General features: G+C 39.1%; 1 protein-coding gene across 1 annotated transcript; it reads left to right on the top strand.

Annotated features, from left to right (window-relative positions):
* Nucleotides 1-120: 120 nt before the first annotated feature.
* Nucleotides 121-18137, top strand: il12rb2 (interleukin 12 receptor, beta 2a). The gene is made up of 16 exons (XM_077607612.1): nt 121-1752; nt 3534-3673; nt 5550-5825; nt 7267-7387; nt 7931-8109; nt 8917-9059; nt 9887-10031; nt 11207-11280; nt 12779-12992; nt 13077-13253; nt 13534-13632; nt 14623-14763; nt 14836-14967; nt 16380-16476; nt 16556-16643; nt 17515-18137. Exons 2-16 carry the CDS (start codon nt 3601-3603, stop codon nt 17908-17910), a joined length of 2355 nt encoding a protein of 784 aa, XP_077463738.1. The 5' UTR covers nt 121-1752; nt 3534-3600; the 3' UTR covers nt 17911-18137.
* Nucleotides 18138-18623: the final 486 nt, after the last annotated feature.

Here is an 18623-nt window from a genome sequence, read left to right as displayed (position 1 = left end):
CTCACAAGGGCAGGGGGTGCTGGAGTTTAGCCCAGCTAATGATGGACAGCCAATCGCAGGGCGCAAGGCGACAAATAACCAATCATATCATAGCTAGGGGCAATTTAGAGGGCAAAATTAGCTAAGCATTCATGTTTTGGGGCTGTTAGAGGGCTAAATTAGCTTAGCATTCATGTTTTGGGGCTGTGGGAGGAAAGTGGAGTACCCGCAGGAAACCCACACAAGCCCAGAGCTAATATGCAAACTCCACCTGGTGAGGACCGACCTGGAATCGAACCCCCGACCCCGTAACCGTGAGGCTGACATGCTAGCCACTTGGCTGCCAGGTGGAAATCAATTTTTTGGAAATCATTTTTTGGGAAATCGATTTTTGGCAAATCGATTTTTGGGAAATCGATTATTTGGAAATCAATTTTTTAAAATCAAATTTCTATAATTCTATATTTTTCATACATTTTCAAAATGTTTTGAATTAAAATAGCTAGGAAAAGTTGAGCATTCAATTATTCTGGCATGCATGTTTTTGGGGCGGTGGGAGGAAAGCGGAGTACCCGCAGAAAACCCACACAAGCCCCGAGCTAGCATGCAAACTCCACACAGTAAGGACCGACCTGGAATTGAACCCCTAACCCTATAACTGTGAGGCTGACCTGCTAACCACTTGGCCGCCAGGCGGAAATCGAATTTTTTAAAATAAATTATTTTCATTAATTCTCTATTTCTTATACATTTTCAACATGTTTTGAATTAAAATAGCTATTCAATTAGCCTAGCATGCATATTTTTGGGGCTGTGGGAGGAAACCGGAGTACCCGCAGGAAACCCCAAGCAAGCCCGAGGGAGAACATACAAACTCTACGCCGTGAGGACCGTCCTGGAATCGAACCCATGACCCCAGGACTGTGAAGCAGATGCGCTAACCACTTATCCACCGTAAGAAAAAATATTTCTATTCATTTATTTTCTATAATCTATTTTTAGCCTAATTTTAGCTTCCTGAGATCCTTCACATATTTATTAAGAATATTTTTCAGGAAAAAAATGCTGACTTTTTAGCTATCCATTGGATAAACATAGAAAAAAGACAAAGGTAAGACCGAGCAAAACATTTGAAATATTTTTTAGCAGTACATAAATAGTTTTATTGAGTTAAAATGTACTATCTCATATTAAACCACATTATGTCAAGACAACAACATAAAATGTACAAGCTAAACGGCGCTTTAGCGTAGCATTCTTCTCTGTTATGTGGCCTTATCAAGTCAAAAAACAAAAACCACAGAACGTGGGACCACTTCCTCAACTAAACATGTTTTTTTTTCTACTCCCTGAGCAGATTCTTTTCACTTCCTCAACTTTTATGCGAAACGTTAGCTCACAGACGCTACTTTTGTTGAGGTGCGGTACGCTAACGCGACTGGGAAAGTCCCACCATGTGTTTTGTCATGCCTGGAAAATTATTTGTACTTTGTGGGAGGAGTTATGGAAGAAATTATGTGGGATGTTTGCTAAACGGCGACACACACACACACACACAAAAATAGTGAGATCTAATCAAACAGCACACCCCCAAAAAATCAAGAACTGCCCGCATTGTGACGGTTAAATGGCTCACATTGGTCAACGAACTTCCTCCAATCGAGTGCGAGTTTGACTCACACGCTCAGAAGAAAAAGAAATGTCACTTTCTGAGTTTCAAGTCGTCTCGGAGGATGAAAACCATGCTCAGGATCGACCGTTATTCATCGCTTGGTGAGTAAGTGTTTCTGAAATATTCATTTTTTTTGGACACAAATCCATCAAAACAGGTGTAAAAATGACAGGAGATTCTCATTGGTTGTTCATTTATTAGCTGCATTTCTACAAATATATCTGCAAATAGAAGATGATGTCACAACCAGAATGAGCTGCAGATTTTTTTTTTAAGTTTGCTAGCATGCTATCTATTGGTTGACTCCAAACCTGCAGGTAGTCAGCAATTAATTAATTTAATAAGGCCTGATTAAAAAAATTAATAAATCGGGATCTGAGGATTTGTCGGTACTGGTCCATGCTGCATAGTTACCAAATTTCAACACGATTGGTTCACAAATGACAGAGTATTGCACTATAAAGTTAGTGTCCACAAGAACAACAACAACATGAACAGGCTGTAAAATGGTCATTTCAGCAAAGCTCATTAACAAAAAATCTTTTTTTGCCATATTACACTACAAGAAAATCTACTAGCTACATATTATATACCTCCAATTAATTATTGATACATTACGGGGGTGCTGGAGCCTATCCCAGGTAACTATGGGTGCCCTGAATTGGTGGCCTGCCCATCATGGGGCACAAAGTGATAGACAACCAATCGCTCATAGCTAGGGGAAATTTAGAGCGTTGAATTAGCTTATCATGCATGTTTCGGGATGTGGGGGGAAACCGGAGTACCCGGAGAAAACCCACGCAAGCCCGGGGAGAACATGCAAACTCCACACAGTAAGGACCCACCTGGGATCGAAACCGACTCCAAAACTGAGGCCGATGTGCTAACATTTTGCCCACATGGGCTAACTAGCGCAGCATTCCAAAGCTAAGCACTTATGACATCACAACCAGAATTGATGCAAAAAGTGGGCGTTGCCCGATGCATTGTTTTAGATCAAGGGTTGGTTTGCGGGCCGCGTTAACGTCAACTTGATTTCATGTGGGCCGGACCATTTTAGATATAATATCTAGATTTTTTTTAATGAATGGATTAAAAGAACTGGATTAAAAGCCCTCATTATTCAGTTTTTTATAGATCTAAAACAATGTTTATTTTATCTTTTTTTAAATATATTTTTAGATTTTACAAAATGATTTTTGAACTAAAAACACAGAAAAAATGGATTAAAAAATGACAATTATTGATTTAAAAGGTGGAAAATCAGGAAATTTAATATACATCTATACCAGGGGTGTCAGACTTGGGTTTTTTCGCGGGCCGCTTTAACGTCAACTTGATTTCAAGTGGGCCGGACCATTTTAGATATAATATTTAGATTTGTTTTTTTATAAATTGATTAAAAGAACTGGATTAAAAGCCCTGAATATTTAGTTTTTTTCTAGATCTAAAACAATGTTTATTTTAGCTTTTTTTAAATATATTTTTAGATTTTACACAATGATTTTTGAACTAAAAACAGAAAAAAATGATTAAAAAATGACAATGATTGATTTAAAAGGGGGAAAATCAGGACATTTAATATACATCTATACTCTTCATTTTAATTTGATCCTAAAACAGAAAGTCGGCACTCATGATTTACTTTCCTGGGCCGCACAAAATGATGCGGCGGGCCAGATTTGGCCCCCGGGCCGCCACTTTGACACATATGACTTATGACATCACAACCAGAATTCATCCAAAAAGTGGGCGTTACCTCATGCATTGTTTTGGATGGAATAACTAGGAAATGGGTACATGGGTCATTTTCGTTTTTCCTCGTAAGAAACATTTGACGTGAAATAATGATTAATTTTCATTCCATGTCTTTGTGTAAAAGGACCAAAAGGCTGTTGGACACGAACATGCGGCATATTTACATTCAAAAAGTCCCTTACTGATGACACATGGCAGAATTTCCCCTGAAATGTTTGCTGGGATCTGCTGTGTGGTTTTTGCTACGGGTGCCCTTTTGCACAGGTGAGCCATAAAGTTCATGTACCATATTTTTCAGACCATATCTCGCTGGGTTATTTAATGATATCCAACCCACATTTCATATTATTAGGGACTTAAAAATAGCACAATGAATCAGGGAAATAATTTACCCTTTATTGGGTACTCATTTAATGTATTTATGCCTGAATTTACATTTAACAAATCGATCTAAAACATTGAAGGATTACACAAGTATAATATAAATATACTAATTATAGAAAATTTAAGTGAGAAATTCTCCTAAAATAAAAAATAAAAAAGCTAATTTATAATGTTTGAAGATTAAACCATTTCTAAAATTGAAACAAATTTATTAAAAATGGTTGTGTCAGTTTAATTATTTTTGTTGATTTAGGTTTTTAAATTTTTTAATATAATCTCTCACCGTTTTTTAATTATTACTACTTAATAGACTGATTTATCAGATCATTTTATCAGATAACACAGATTTCCGATTTCCCATGATCCTTTAGCATCAACATTTCACAAAATAGTTTGCCATGCTAAACACAGCTAGCTTATTAGCGAAAAACTTTAGTAATGGCGCTGTAACAAATTACCTAGCAACCTTTGCGGGAGGAACAGCCCATGTATTATAAACAATTGCTAGCTAAACAACTGCTAAATCGAGTAAAACAGGCTAACTAGGTGGCTAGTATTGTGGTGCTAACATTTCAAGTTTATGCTAATGATTCACTTTTTGTTCCAGTTGATTTATGACTTGTTAGTTTTGTTTTGACACCATGACTGTGCATGACATTTCTGTTTATTTATGGGTCATCGTTTGAGGAAGTGATTGTAAATCGTTTTTTCCCACATGCTGAATTAAATTTCAATTGTTAGTGATGCATTGCAGCAAATTTAAAAAAAACCATTACATAACTATTCCAATTAAACTATTTATTGAAGCCGTGAAATTGAATTTGAAGCTTTTTTTAATCGAATCACATAGCGATTAATCATTGCATCACTGCTTAGGTCAAAAAAAAAAAATTCCGAGTGTGCATAACATAATTTTTAAGTTGTGTTTACGTTTACTTTCTAATAGCAATTCCAGCATGTTTTTGTATTTCTTATTAATTTTATGTCACTTTATAAGCCAAGGGTTGGTTCGCGGGCCGTATTAATGTCAACTCCATTTCATGTGGGCCGGACCATTTTAGATATAATATTTAGATATATATTTTTTAAATTGGATTAAAATAACTGTATCAAAAGCCCTAAATAGTCCGTTTTTATAGATCTAAAGCAATGTTTATTTGAGTTTTTTTTCTTAGTCATGGAAAATTTCTTTTACTCATGTTTTTCATTTCAAATGAAATAAAATATATGTTTTAATGATGTTCAATATTAAAGTGGAAAACGGAAAATATCTATATATTTATTTTTAGATCTTACAAAATGCGCTTTGAACTAAAAACACTAAAAGAAATAAAATTGGATTGAAAATATTGCAATGATTGATTTAAAAGGGGGAAAATCCGGAAATGTAATATACATCTATACTCTTCATTTGTATATTTGTATATTTGCTCGGGCCGCACAAAATGATGCGGCGGGCCAGATTTGGCCCCCGGGCCGCCACTTTGACACCTGTGGCTTAGGTCGTCACTCTAACTGGTTGCCGTGATATACCGTATTTTCTCGCATATTAGCCGCCCCGCATAAAAGCCGTACCCTTAAAATTGCCTTAATATCATTTTTTGAGCGACCAATACGGCGTACATGTGAGAAAATATGGTATAAGTCAGACTCCTAGTACAAAAACAAGATAAAAGCGACTTATAGTCTGAAAAATACGGTACTTTAGAACCCAAACTTGAGCTCGCTGCTTAATTTGTGTGATTTTACTCCTCAGGCCACACGCCAACTTGTCATATCTGGACCAGCCAGGGTTCCGTGGTCCGCCGCGACTCTGGTCTGGAGGTCTACTGCACCTTCAAATGCAAGCAAGAATGCCGGCGCGTCATGAACAGCCACCAGCCACCCGTCGAGCAGCGCCACACGGTGGTCAATTCCACCGCCACCACGTTCTTCCGCGTGGAGAACATCACCGAAGATCGAACCTTCAGCTGCTTGTGCGAATGCGGGGGCCGGGGAGAGGGTCTCTGTGGACTTGACGTCAAGGCTGGATGTAAGTATGCACAACAAACTAGAGAAGGAGCGATTATCGGCGCCGATATTTGGACATTTGAAGTACAGACGCTCCCCTACTTACGAACAACGGTACATACGAACAATGTGGCCCGCTTAATAATTAGGTTGAGTAGTTTGGTGTAGTTTTTAATTATTTTAGTATTAATACAGTACAAGCTAGCATTTTAGGCTAATGTCGGTGTTTGTAATGTTTGTCCATCTTTTTAGTCAGAGTAATTTCGTTTGAAAAATTGAGTCGTTTAATTGGAGCCTAAAAATTATTATTTTTAAAAATAATATTAAGGGTTTGCTTATTACTTTTTTCTATTTTTTCACATTTTTATAAATACAAAAAAATGTATAACAGGGTATATGGTGTACTTTTAAAATATTTTAAGGGTGTTTAATTAAATAAAAAATAAAAAAATAGTAAGCATTCTATATTTTTCAAATTTAAAGCTAAGATGTTTGTTTTACCATTTTATTTTTTAAAAATATCACATTTTTATAAATACAAAAAATGTATAACAAGGTATATACAGACGCTCCCCTACTTACGAACATTCAACTTACGAACAACGGTACATACGAACATGTCTGCAAATTGCGTTTAAGTCCAAAAATGTTCGCAAGTCCAATTTTGTATTTCGCCTTTTTCGGAGTAGTACTTCTTTCCGCCGCTAATACCGACGACGCCTGGCGCTTTGAGCGCTCAGCTCACCCAGCATCTACCTTCTTCTGTCCAATTCGTTGCAATGCGGAAGTGCGTGAACGTATCTCCAGTGCGCAAAGAACCTTTTTCATTTGTATCATTAAATATCTCGTGTATCCATTATTGAATATGGTTGGTAAAAAGCGAAAGGCTTCTATTGAGGGAGTTGCAAGGAAGAGGCAAGCTATTTCATTTGAAACGAGTGGCAATAATAACGACGCTTGATGCGCGTGAGAGTGGTGAGCGTTGTACAACTTGAATCGTTCGACCGTCAGTACCATTTATAAACAGAAAGACCCAAATATTGAACATTGCACAAAGTTTGCAAATCAATTGAATGATGCCATACAGTGCTACCGCATCATTTATGATGAAAAAAAGAAAACTGTGCAATCGTCGTTAGATCGCTTCTTTCGGCCAGTTTCTAATACATAAATCTCTCTCTCTCTATACAGTACTGTAAATATTCTCTCCATTTTATGAAATGTTTTTTTTTTGTACAAACCAATGCGTGTTACTCATACAAGCCTTAAACATACAAATGCACTTGTATCAACCTTCAATATACTTCTATAGGCCTTAAACATAAATTATAATACAAAATATAGCACTGAATCAACTTACAAACAACCCATGGCTGTCGGTGTTTCGATCTTTAATGTTTTTATTGTCTCAAAACCATATTTTGTAACGTGGATGTTTCTATTGGCTGTTTTTTTCCCTGCAGATCCGCCTGAAACGCCGCAAAACATTTCGTGCGAGTACGTTGCGATGACCAATCAAACCGGCGAGGTTCGCTGTTCGTGGAAAAGAGGACGCAAAACGCACCTGAAGGACACGAAAGAACTGTACGTGTATTTGCTTGCAATTTTTTTATTTTTTATTTTAAAAATGAATGAGAATAGCTAAGAAACTTCCTTTATTCCGTTTCAATGCACCCTTAAAAAACAGTAACCACATTTTATTGCAGCCAGTAGTAATTTAGCTCATGGCTAATTTGCTAATTTGCTGTTGTAAATCAATCAAAGCTAATTCCTGCCCAATTTCCGCATTTTAGCAAACACTGTTAGCGCTGAACTTTTTGCTAAGTTTTATCTTTCTATCGCCAAAAAAAGTCTTTCACTGTCCTAAAGGGACGTCGTTTTCCACCAATATTTTAATAATTCTTTCTACGTGTTAACATTTATGCCTTCTTTATTCTAATATAACCTAAATCGTAAAAATATGTCAATCCTAATATAAGCTAACAGCCACGTATTAGCCAGCGACTTGCTAACATGTTAGCTGGTTTACATGGGAAGGTAGTAGCTTAAGAAATGGTTCATCAATGTTCTGTTTTTATTTATTTATTTTTATTTATGTATTTACACAACATTTTACATATTTTTCAGGGTCACCCTCGTACAGGATTCGTCCGCTAAATTCTCAAAGTCCATCAGGGCAACAAATCCGCCATGGGCCACTTTTCAAGTATCCAACAGAGTCCGCGTCATCTCGGTCCAGGTCCGCACCCATAATGCACTGGGGTCAGCGGAATCGCCTCCCACCAACTACACTCTTGGCGATATAAGTAATGTTTGTGTTTTTCTCTTTTGTAGTCTATTTTGATGCCTGAATTTAGGCCTCGCAGTTCTGAGGTCGAGGGTTCGATCCCAGGTCGGTCCTCAATGTGAAGATTTAGGGAACCGCTTATCCTCACATGGGTTGCTGGGGGGTGCCGGAGCCTACCTGAGGGCACCAGGTGGGGGACGCCCTCAATTGGTGGGCAGCCAATCACAGGGCACAAGGAGACATAGCACAACAAATCATAGCTAGAGGCAATTTAGAGTGCTAAATTAGCCTGGCATTCATGTTTTTGGGTTGAGAGGAAACCGGAGTACCCTAAAAAAAAAACACACATGCACATGTGGACCGACCTGGAATCGAACCCCCGACCCCATAACAGCCAGGCCTACGTGCTCATCACTTGTCCGCAGATGGAAATCAATTTTTTACTAATCAAATATTCTATATTTTTCATGCATTTCCATAATGTTTTGAATGAATTTTTTTTACCGTATTTACTCGCATATAAGCCGCTTTTGTCAGCCCAAAAAAATGATGACTGAATCGAGGGTATGGCTTATATGCGTATAAAAACACGACGTGTACGAAACGGCAAGTTGATGCCGCCACGGCGCAATGACGTCACGACAAAATGGCGTTGTGAAGTCATGACGCAATGGTGCGGCTTATATGCGAGTAAATACGGTAATTCTATTTTCTAATATAGAAATGCCACTTTCTAGTCGTCTACTTCTATTTTGTCTTTTTACCATGACTATTTGAATGAATACTAAGTGGATTTAAAAGAAAAAAAAATATTTTTTTTCAACAGCAATCCCCACTGCCCCAGTTATTGAAGTTGCCCAGTGCTCCTCCAGGAAGTGCAACATCAGCGTTTGGCAGCGCGTCAGGACCAATCACCTGCTGGTCCAGTTTTCCCCGGAATCAGGACGCTGGTCCGAGTACTCGCTCTCGGTAAGAACTGCCACTGAGCAACCTTGGAAAGAATTTTACTAGCGAAGCAAGCTTGTCTTTGTCGCAGGCTACATTGTTCCTTCCATTCCATATTCAATTTAACAACTTTATTGTCATTATGCAAGTACAATGAGATGTATTTATCCATTTAAAATTTGTTACATTTTCAATTTAAAAAAAAAGGGGAGTATAGATATATATTGACTACTTATTATGTGACTACTTATTGATTTGTGGCTTATTTATTGATTATTATTATGTAATAATATGTATAATGACAATAAAAGCATTTAATTCAATTCAAAATAGTCATAGTAAAATTTTGCATTCATTGGCATTTGGATTTTTTTTTTTAAACATTTTGGAAATGAACAAAAAAAATAGAATTAAAGTAAACATTTGATTAAAAAAAATGGATTTCCACCTGGCAGCGCGGCGGTGGTAATTCAGAGTATTTTTAATTAAAGATTTAAAAACATAAAAAATGTTTTAGTGGTTAGCGCATGGGCCTCGCAGTTTTGGTTTCGAAGGTTCGATCCCATCTTCTCTCTGGGCTTGTGTGGGTTTTCTCTGGGTACCCCGGTTTCATGCCAAAAAACATACATGCTAGGCTAATTGGATGCTAAATTTCACCTAGCTATGAGTGTAATATGTTGTTCGTCTCATTGTGCCCTGCTATTGGCCCAAATATTGCTATTGGATAAACTCCAGCACCCCCCGCGACCCTTGTGAGTCTCAGCGGTTCCGAAAATGAATGAAAAAGAGGAAGAACTTTCAATATTCTCCATGTAGCATTTCACTTTTTATTTTGTTCATTTTGCTAACAGGGTGAGCCATTCGCTTGGGATGAATTGGCGACCAATCCGCGGCTGGAGCCCTATCGGCTGTACCGTTTCAGAGCCCGCTCCAAATTCGCCACCGGTTTTTGGAGCAACTGGAGCAAGGTCGTCTCTAATTGGACCGAAGAAGAAGGTGTGTTATCTATAAATCACAAAATTTGAATACAGTGGTACCTCGTCATACGACCGCTCGTCATACAATATTCTCGTCTTACGACGGAAATTTCGATCGAATAATTCGCCCGTGATGCGGTCAAAATTTCGTGATGCGACCAAGCCAGGTCTTTTTTGCATATCTTTCGTGTATAACAATATCTACGAGCACCGAATGAGTTATTCAGACCAGGAAACGCACAACGCGCATGCGCGGGAAAAAGAGGGCTTTCTGGGTAATGAAGTATACTCGTGCACACAACACCCATAGCCAATGGCAACCTTTCTCAGAATAAAACTTCATTACCCACAATCAATACGTGGGAAGCTCAGCTATTGCATTTCCTGTTATTCTTTCTAGGGAAAGAAGCTCCCGCGATCGTTCTTGAAAGACTATTTCTCGTTGTCAAGTGGTCGTGCGTTATCCTATTGTGAGGACATTTGTGTGCATCATTTTCAGAATATATTTTGAAGGGAATAGTACAACAGCAAACAGTCCATCGATAGCGAACGTGAGGGGTGGAGGCGTGGCAAACCGCCAACCCAGAAAACGAAGGTAACAAAAGATTACAACAAAATTAGAATTCCGTTTTGTGTAAAGTTACATTAAACGTATGTTTGAGTGTGTCTGTATATATTTATCCAAGTTAATTTAAATTTGTTTGTTCGTTTACGAGTGCCGTGGATAAAGTTACCCCCGAACAGCCCCCACCTCCGCCTCCGTGTGTGTCGTTGTTTGCGTCTAATTTTATTTCTATTAAACAAATTTTATTACTATTAAACCACTAGTTATGTGTTACTTTGTTAATAGATGGCGAATTAGAAGAAATCAAACATTTTTTCAAATCCAATATCCTGTTTTTGGTGTTTTTCAGAGGGTTGGAACGAATTAATTTGTTTTCCATTCATTTCAATGGGAAACGTCCGCTCGCGTTATGAGAATCTCGTCATACGATCTCAGTCTCGGAACGGATTACGATCGTATGTTGAGGTACCACTGTACTTTGTGTTTGTAAAGTGTCATGGTGACCATACAAAGCAAGCTCCTCCTGCAACCCAAAAGCACTGTCATCAAAACTAGTTCTAAATGAGTTCTTTACGACCGTTTCCGCCACAACATTTTCTAACAAAAATCTTGTGTTTGAATTGTGGCAGCACCCGCCAAAGAGCCGGACGTGTGGTACACTCAGCCTTCGCCCCGTTTAAATTCCATCAGGCTCCACTGGAAGGTAACCACAAATCAAGTCTACTCTACGATGTCTATGTTCTACTCTACGTGTCTTTTTGTCTACCTTTTTTCAAAACCACACGTTCTTTTCCACCCACCGTGACGTGGCAATGTCACATTCTAACCTTAACCCCCGTTTAACCACACGCACGTACGTACTCACACGAACATGTGCGGGTTTTGTTTTTAGAGTTTCAACAGTTTCGGTTTACTTGAATAAAGGAGCTGATGAGAAATGATCAACTTTTGGAAAAATTTGCCAGTGTTCAGAATTGTTTTACATTTTAAATCATAACGTAAACTCCATTTCATGTGGGCCGGACCATTTTAGATATAATATTTAGATTTTTTTTAAATTGGATTAAAAGAACTGGATCAAAAGCCCTAAATAGTCCGTTTTTATTGATCTAAAGCAATGTTTATTTGAGCTTTTTTTTCTTAGTCATGGAAAATTTCTTTTAATCATGTTTTTGGAAAACGGAAAATATTTGTATATTTATTTTTAGATTTTACAAAATGCTTTTTGAACTAAAAACCCAGAAAAAATGGCTTAAAAAATGACAATTATTGATTCAAAAGGGGGAAAATCAGGAAATGTAATATTCATCTATACTCTTCATTTGAATTTGATCCTAAAACAGAAAGTCGGCACTCATGATTTACTTTCCCGGGCCACACAAAACGATGCGGCGGGCCAGATTTGGCCCCCGGGCCGCCACTTTGACACCAATTTTTTAAGTGAATAGTTGGAGACGCAGTGGAGGGGTGGTTTGGACGTCGGCCTCGCAGTTCTGGGGTCGAGGGTTTGAAACGGGTTAGAACCTTACTATGTGAAATTTGCATCTTCTGCATAGGCTTGCATGGTTTTTGTTTGGGTACTCCGATTTCCTCCCACATCCCCTAAACATGCATGCTAGGCTAGTTGTATGCTAAATTGCTCCTAGCTATGAGTATAATTGGTTCTTTATGTCCTTATGCCTTGCGATTGGCTGGCCACCGATTCAGGGTGTCACTTGCCTAGTGCCCAAAGTGCCTGGGATAGGCTCCAGCACCCCCCGCAACCCTCGCGATTATTTAGAGGTATGTCATATGTAGCTAGTAGATTTTCACATGGTTTTATTTGTCCAAAATAGGAATTTGTGTTGATCAGAAATGACCATTTTTACAGCAGGTTCATGTTGTTGTTGTTGTTCTTGTGGACGCTAACTCTGTAGTCCAAATCCTCTGTCATTTGTGAACCAATCGTGTTGAAATTTGGTATCTAGGTAGCATGGACCAGTACGGATAAATCCTCAGATTCCGATTTATTAATTTTTTATATCAGGCCTGATTAAATGCGGACTACCTGCAAGTTTGGAGTTAGCCAGTAGAGTTATTTTATTCTTTTTTATGGCGCTGGAGAAGTATCCAAAAGGCAGAAAATGAACGACACACCTTTGTGAAATTTGCACGATATTTATTGATGTACGACATATTTATCGACACATATCTCGTTCTAGCCAATGAGCATTGCCGACGCCAGGGGTCAAATCCTATTGTACTCGGTGACGGTCCACTTCTCCAAATCCGGATGGATCTTCTCCACCAGAAACATCAGCAAAAAAGCCACAAGCGCTTCCATCCAACTCTGTCCCGGGTGTCACGTGGCGGTCCGTGTCCTCAACTCCAAGGGGTGGTCCCCCCCGGCCAAGATTCAGGTCTACAAGGTCAAAGGTGAATAAACAAACGTCTCGGTAATTCGAAAATCCTCCTTTTGAGGGATTTCCCATCCATCGACACACGTTTCTTTCCTTTTAGCGTCGGTCCTGTCGGACACGGAGGTCAAAGTGAGCAATAACAGCGTCAAGATCACGTGGAAACGGGCGACGTTGCCCCCTGTTGGCCAGGTGGTGGAATGGTACCGCGAGGGGTTTCGAATCGAGGAGTTGGATTGGCTTAGATTGACCGGAGAAGAACGTCAAGCTGTCATCACAGGTCCAGAATTTACGTTTGGCTTTAAGAAATCACTTTGGGGGCGGAGCTTAGGGGTTCTGAGGGGAGGGGCCAGGGACCTTTTTGGCATAGAGACATAAACAATTCCTATTTTCAAATGTTATTCTTTGAGAGTCAGAATTTCAAAGAACAAATATACCAAAATAAGTGCCTTTGTTAAATAAAAAATAAATAACAATACATTTTAGATCAAACTAAAAGTTTTTGAATTATTTTAAGAAAATTGTTACGCTGTTGCTCATTGGTTTTTCCACCTACGCAGGTTTGAACGCGTCGGAATGCTACGACGGAGCAGTCAAGGTTCTTCACAGTGACGGAACTATGACCGTTCGAAGCTTCCGATTCAGCACCAGCCAATCAGGTAAGAGGGCGGGACTCCGCTTGAGGGTCTCAGTCACAAATGATTTGAGAATGAAAGCAATTTTTTTAATTGGTCCATTTTTCATCTATTTGTCTATTAATAGTGTATGTATTTATGTATAGTAATCCCTCGAATATCGCGGATTTTGTAGAGCAAACACGGCCACGATAATTGAAAAACTACATACCATTCTACATGTTTAATCGCTTATACAAAAATATAAGTACACGAGTACAATTATTTATTTATTCATAAAAAATGTAAATATATTTGCAGATACAATTTTCAAGAAGTGTATTTATTAAATATTAATGCTAGGTATATGAAAAGACTCTAATGTATTAATATAGTGTATTCATAAAAAAATATATATATATTTGCAAGTACAATTATCAAGCGTATTTATTAAATATTAATTACAGTTACAGGCATATGAAAAGACTGTAATGTATTAATATCTAAATATAATGTCTTCATAAAAAATGTAAATATATTTGCAGATTCAATTTTCAAGAAGTGTATTTATTAAATATTAATGTTAGGCATATGAAAAGACTCAAATGTATTCATAAAAAAATAAATATATTTGCAAACACAATTATCAAGCGTATTTATTAAATATTAATTACAGTTATAGGCATATGAAAAGACTGTAATGTATTAATATCGAAATATAATGTATTCATAAAAAATGTAAATAAGCAAATATGTAAATATGCAAGTACAATTATCAAGTGTATTTATTAAATATTATACTTATAGGTCTATGAAAAGACTAATGTATTATCTAAATATAATGTATTCACAAAAAATATATATTTGCAAGTAAAAACATCAAGAAGTGTACTTATAAAACAATATATAATATAATCCATAAATAAAAAAAATGTAAATATATTTGCCCAGAAAAAAATTTTGGGCTTTGCCCCTCCCCCAAAAATCATCAGCCATTGGCTCCTCCCCCAAACATTTCATTTCTTCCTTCTGCAGTTCCCCAAGGCAGTTTGTTGCTTCAACCGGAAGCCAACAAAGTGACGGTTAAGTGGGCGGAGCTTCCCAGGCCTCAGCGTGGCGGCTGTATCACCAATTACACAATCTACTTGGAATATAGCGATGGACACGCGCAGCAATGTAAAAACTAAAAAAACAAATATGAATATAATCATCTTGCCGCCATTGCTGAATCGTGTCTTTGATTGACAGACTCCGTCCCGCCCACTGAGCGGCTATTTGTCTTGGAGGACACGCCCCCTGGCATCCATAGCCTGTGGATGACGGCTTGGAATTCCAAGGGGGAGGGTCCGGCTGCTCCAAAAGTCAAAATTTACATCCAAGGTGAGCATTTCACCTTCAAAGCGTGACGGTCTTCTTGATCCTCTGCGAAGAATACGCTCTCAAAATACTTCCTGGGATAAATGTCACTCAATTAGGGTTAGTAAAAAGGAAAAACTAGCACTGTAGCATCAATTTTTTATTGTTTTTGGGATACAAAATCTGGCCCGAATGGTAAAACAACGCTAAGTGACGGCCAGTTTTTGGTGATTTTGGCGACACCGGTGGACAAAAGCGGGTTTGTTTTCTCAGTTAAACTACATTTCCAATTCGTGTCATTACAAGTATGATTTAGCTAGTACGTAGCATGCTAGCAAGTACCGTATTTTCACGACTATACGGCGCATCGTATTTTTAGCCGCAGTGTCAATAACGAGTGCTATTTCTGTATTTTACACACACAAAGGACGCACCGTTTTTAAAGACGCAGCCAGGTGTGGCAAAACATACACCAGCTTAAACATACGGACAAACGCTAAAAACACATTTTTAAAAAGGCAACGGAAGCAAAACTGAGTTGGCTTGTACTTTATTTCGCCATTTTACAATGTACTCACGTCATCATCACCCACGAATCCATCAAAGTCCTCATTTTCCGTGTCCGAATTGAACAATTGTCCAAATGAGTCATCGAAAACGCTGAGTTTTAGACGTTCGTCAAGGCGGCCACCATCCATTCGCAAATAGTAGCTAGCTATTAGCTAGCGTAACTTTTCCAACGCTGCTTTCCATGCTTCGTAAAGCTGTGTTGATGTTGATGTATACAGGTGTATCGATAAAAGAACTACATATCCCAGCAGTCACTGCGCAGTACTTTTTCTACAGGGAAAATAGTAGAGTCGGGCGGGGGCTGCTTGCTGTAGTTGTGAGAGCTGTAGAGGATGGTGTACCCTATCCACTGATTTATTTGATTTGATCGTGATAACAATTTTTAGTATTGGTCCATATATAAGGCGCACTGGATTATAAGGCGCCCTGTCTATTTTGGAGAAAATTTAAGCCTTTTATGTGCGCCTTATAGTCGTGAAAATACGGTACCATTTTTACCTCTCAAGCAGATATTTTACTAAATTTTGGAGAGCATCCCTTCATTTTCCCTACTACTTATCCTCTCAAGGGTCGCGGGGGGTGCTGGAGCCTATCCCAGCCAACTACAACCACCAACCAGAGCACCCCTGAATTTTCGGCCCTCAAATCTCTGGGCACAAGGGGGCAAAGGACCACCAATCATAGCTAGGGTTAGAAAATTTAGAGTGTTCTGGAGTACCCGGAGAAAACCCACACATGCAAACTCCACACAGGAAGGTCAGAACCCACCTGGGATTAAACTCTCGATGTCCAAACTGCGAGGAGATCAGTCATATCTAATTCTATTGTGGTTTATTTGGCGTTTTGGTTGTCTTTTTCATTGACAGACGGAACAGCGTTTTTGCCCCTGGTTGGATACCCACTTCTCGCCGTGGCGGTGTTTCTCCTGCCTTGCATCCTCCGCATTACAGCCGTGAGGAAGAGGTTCAGAACAGTTCGGGAGACAAAAGTTGAAGAAGAACTCGTCTTGTTGACCCGCCATGTTTTTGGTCTTTTTTTTTAGGGTGTTGAGACTTTTCCAGCGCTTCATACCTCCGGTGGTGCCGGATCCGGCAAATAGCAAATGGGCAAAAGAAAACAGCCAAGGGAAGGTGATTACCGTATTTTCTCGCATATACGCTGTATTTGTCGCTCAAAACAATTATGAGTGAATCCAGGGTACGGCTTATATGCGCACAAATTAGACTTGACATGCATGAAGCTGTTGACAACGCCATGACGCCATGGCGCTCTGACGTCATGACGCAAGACAACACGGCCGATACGGTCATTTATTTGAAAATAACAATTTATTTTGACGTCTATGAATGAAATTCAAGAAAAAAATAAAGCGTATCTTGTATAAACGTGAAAAAACTCACTTACTTGTGCCTGGCATTGTTCGCTCAGGGCGCCGACATCTTACCTAGACCGCTACGGACACACTTCCTGGTTGTACCGCTCACGTGACTTAGTTTTTGACTTCGTCTACTTGCGATAATTTTTCTTAAGACTTTCCCTTCGAAGTAACACATTTGTACTCCAAACTAAAACTATGAATATGGAGATGAAAATTGTCAATCAGGGGGCGGCTTATACGGGAGAAATTGTAAAATTCAACATTTTAAGGGTGCGGCTTATACCGTGACCGGACGTTTGGTCCCCAAATTATGACAGAGTTTACTGTTGATATTTTGATATTAGATATTTAGATATTAAACTCTCTCTCTCTCATGATTATAATTTTGAGAGCTGGTTTCAACAGTAACAACCCGGCGACCAAACATCCGGTCGACCAAACATCTGGTCGACCAAACGTCCGGGGACCAAACGTCCGGGGGACCAAACGTCCGGGGACCAAACGTCTTTCGGCGAAACGTCCGAGTACCGGCTTATACGCGAGAAAATACAGTATGATGTTTGAATATTAGGAAAAACTGCCCGATTTTCTTCTTGAACATGTCCATGTTTGTTACCGGACAGGGTACAATGAAGCGGCAACTTCTCCAGAGCGAATCCTTGAGGACCGAGGAGGAAGAGGCCATCATCAGCATCGTCACAGGCGCCAGAGAGGCGGGGTCTCCGTCACGGAGTCCCTCAAAGCGTCGGAAGTCGCTCACTATTTACATCAAGAGTGACTCCCGCGACTCGGATAGCTCGGAGCAGACTCAAATTTCGATGGAGTCTAATCTCACCACGGACGAGGACCAGGTCTCGGACAAATGTGAGGAGACGGAAGACGTGGGTGAGGAAGAGAACGAGGATGAAGAATTTGGAGAGACGCTCAATTGGACCGGGTGTAACAAAGCAGTGAGACCACAGATGTTGACTCTGGATTCGGTCCGGATCGACTGCAGCAACCTCTTGGAGAACTGCTGACTGGAGGTAGAACTGATCAGTCCACTTGGCAACGTCACAAGTTGCAAAAACATGTTTTCAATTCAAGCGGAGGAACGCTGGTAAGCTAAAGTTTTCTGATTGCATACTTCTCGAGGACTATTTTTCTGCATAGGGACCATAAAATCAAGAATAGAAAAAAAATCTGATGATGATCAACGCGTATACATATCTAGAATATACCTGATCAATTAAAATACCAATTAGAATGTACAGCTACTGTCTTTTCTCGCATATAAGCCGCACCCTTAAAATTGCCTTAAAATCGTTGAATTTGACGATTTCTCTCGTATAAGCCGCCCCCTGGTTCACAATTTTCACCTACATATTCATGGTTCTAGTTTGGAGTACAAATGTGTTACTTTGAAAGGAAAATCCTAAGAAAAATCTTCACAAGTGGTATTTTTGAGATACTTTATAAATCGATTGCTAGATAGCACATTCCGAATGGGTGTTGCCTGCACGTAGACAAATTCGAAAAGGAAGTCATGTGAGCGGTACGACCAGGAAGTGTTTCCGTAGCAGTCTAGCTAAGATGGCGGCGCCCTTAGCAAGCAATAGCAGGCACAAGTGAGTGAGTTTTTTCACGTTTTATGCAAGATACGCCTTATTTATTTTCTTGAATATCATTCGTAGATGTCAAAATACATTTTGTTTAGCGTTTGATCTGTTTATCTTTTCTCTAATTAGAAATA

The sequence above is a fragment of the Stigmatopora argus genome, chromosome 8, assembly GCF_051989625.1.
Source record: "Stigmatopora argus isolate UIUO_Sarg chromosome 8, RoL_Sarg_1.0, whole genome shotgun sequence".
Classification (NCBI taxonomy): Eukaryota; Metazoa; Chordata; class Actinopteri; order Syngnathiformes; family Syngnathidae; genus Stigmatopora; species Stigmatopora argus.
The sequence above is the reverse complement of the archived record's forward strand: the minus strand, read 5'-3'. Positions and strand labels throughout refer to the sequence as shown.